The following is a 2,006-nucleotide window of genomic DNA, read 5'->3' as shown; positions in this document are numbered from 1 at the left end:
TGCTGCTGCTGCTGCTGCTGCTGCTGCTGCGGGGGGGGAGGACACTGCTGAGGGGAGCGCAGCAACAGCCACTGCAGCAGCAGCAGGCAGCAGCGCGGAAGGCGCCACTGACACAAAAGCGGAGAGGGCAGCAGCAAAACTCGAGAAACTGAAAGCGGTTAGTCTTTGCTGCTATTATTGCTGCTGCTGCTGGTGCTATTATTCCTGCTGCTGCTGCTGCTATTGTTGCTGCTGCTGCTGCTGTTGTTCAGGCAGCAGGTAGCATTTAGAGACACACTTTGCTGCTGCGCCCTTGTCTACGCTCATCTTGCTGCTGCTGCTTCTGCTAATGCTGCTGCTACTTTCTGCTGCTGCTGCTGCTGCTGCTGCAGTTTCAAAGAAACATTTGCTTAAGGGGACGGAAGCTCAAGGGCTTTGACCAACCGAGAAATCGTGAGAAACGACTAAGGCAGCAGCAGCAGCAGCAGCAGCACAATCAGCAGCATAATCAGCAGCAGCAGCAGTAGTAGTAGTAGCAGCAGCAGCAGCAGCAGCATAAAGAGCAGCAGCAGCAGCAGCAAGCGACTAGCGCCACCTCATCTTTCGGCGCTGCTGCTGCTCAAACGCTGCCTTTCCTTTCACCTCCTTTTATCTTTTAAATTGAATTTAATTAATTTAATTAATTTTAATTTAATTAATTTAATTAATGTAAATTATTAATTTATTATTTAATTTCTTTTGTTCAGCAATGGACATTTGCTCCATGAACGAGTCGAAGCTGCTGCGGCTTGCCAAGCAGTCGCCTCTCGAGCTGTACGTACACCCCAGCAGCAGCAGCGGCAGCAGCAGCAGCAGCAGCAGCAGCAGCAGCAAAAACTACATTTCAAACACCATTCCATCTCCCTTTTTTTTTCCTTTCCCGACTTCTCCCACTTCCTCAATTTTGATCCATTTTAACCCTTTTTAATGAATTTGAATCGTTTTTGATCATTTTTAATCATTTTAAATCCATTTTTGATCAAATTTAATCATTTTTGATCCATTTTTTCTGCTTTTTTCTCCATTGGACTCTGAAAAAGGAAAGCAAAGTGGATTTGGGAAAAGGCGGCGTTGAAAATGCTTTTTTTCCTCTTCAGGGGTTTGTTTCACCAGCAGCACTTGTCGCGGGTTTACCCCGCAGGCACTCGTTTGTCTTCGTCGAATTTCAATCCAACAACTTCTTGGAATTTCGGCTGCCAAATTGTGGCTCTGAACCTGCAGGGTTTCAACTTGGCCACCATGCTCAACCACGGCAGGCCCGCAAACCCTAAACCCTTTTTTAGGGTTTACGCGCCTGCCGGGCGGCCTGGGGGCGCAGAAACCCTTTTTTAGGGTTCACGCGCCACCCGCCAGCGCCTCCCCGCACTCACAACACCCTGCGCTCTCCCGCTCTTAATTAGGGTTTACGGGGTTCACTAGGGTTTAGGGAGTCAATGAATTAGAGTTTGAAGGGTTTAGTTAGGGTTTAGGGGATCGAATTAGGGTTTAGGGAGTGAACGAATTAGGGTTTGAAGGGTTTAATTAGGGTTTAGGGCGTGGAATTAGGGTTTACGGGATGGAATTAGGGTTTAAAGAGGTCTTAAGGGTTTTCGGCACTGGAAAAGGGTTTAAGGCCATAAATGAGGGTTTAGAAAGATCGAAAAGGGTTTAGGGCGATGAAAAAGAGTTTAATTCGATCAACAAGGGTTTAGGGTTTTGGTCCCTACAAAAGGGTTTAATAATTTAGTTGAAAAGGGTTAGGAAAGCAAAGAAGGCCAAATGTATAATAAGAAAATTTAAATGATGCAGGGGTTTAGGGTTTAGGGTTTAGGGTTTATATTTTTGGTGTATATAAAGAATGGAGAAGTGCCCAGGCTCCCTCCCCCACAGCGCAGCGCATCTGTGCCGTCACCGATTGCGTATCCAGGCTTTAGGGTTTAGGGTTTAGGGTTTAGGGTTTAGGGTTCAGGGTTTAGGGTTTGCGTGCAGGTTTTTGGAAAACGGGGGCA

General features: G+C 46.9%; 1 protein-coding gene across 1 annotated transcript in view; it reads left to right on the top strand.

Annotated features, from left to right (window-relative positions):
* Nucleotides 1–506, top strand: part of ETH_00014870 (phospholipase C delta 1, putative) — a gene marked incomplete at both ends in the record, with an annotated part of 3,258 nt that extends 2,752 nt beyond the window's left edge. Inside the window, 2 exons of the mRNA XM_013376640.1 lie at nt 2–157; nt 372–506. Coding sequence (XP_013232094.1) covers nt 2–157; nt 372–506 — 291 coding nt within the window. The remainder of the gene's footprint in view (nt 1; nt 158–371) is intronic.
* Between the last annotated feature and the right edge of the window lie 1,500 nt (nt 507–2,006).

Source organism: Eimeria tenella, genomic scaffold (genome assembly GCF_000499545.2).
Source record: "Eimeria tenella Houghton genomic scaffold, Eth_scaff38, whole genome shotgun sequence".
NCBI classification, from domain to species: domain Eukaryota; phylum Apicomplexa; class Conoidasida; order Eucoccidiorida; family Eimeriidae; genus Eimeria; species Eimeria tenella.
This window is presented reverse-complemented; position numbering and strand designations above follow the sequence as displayed.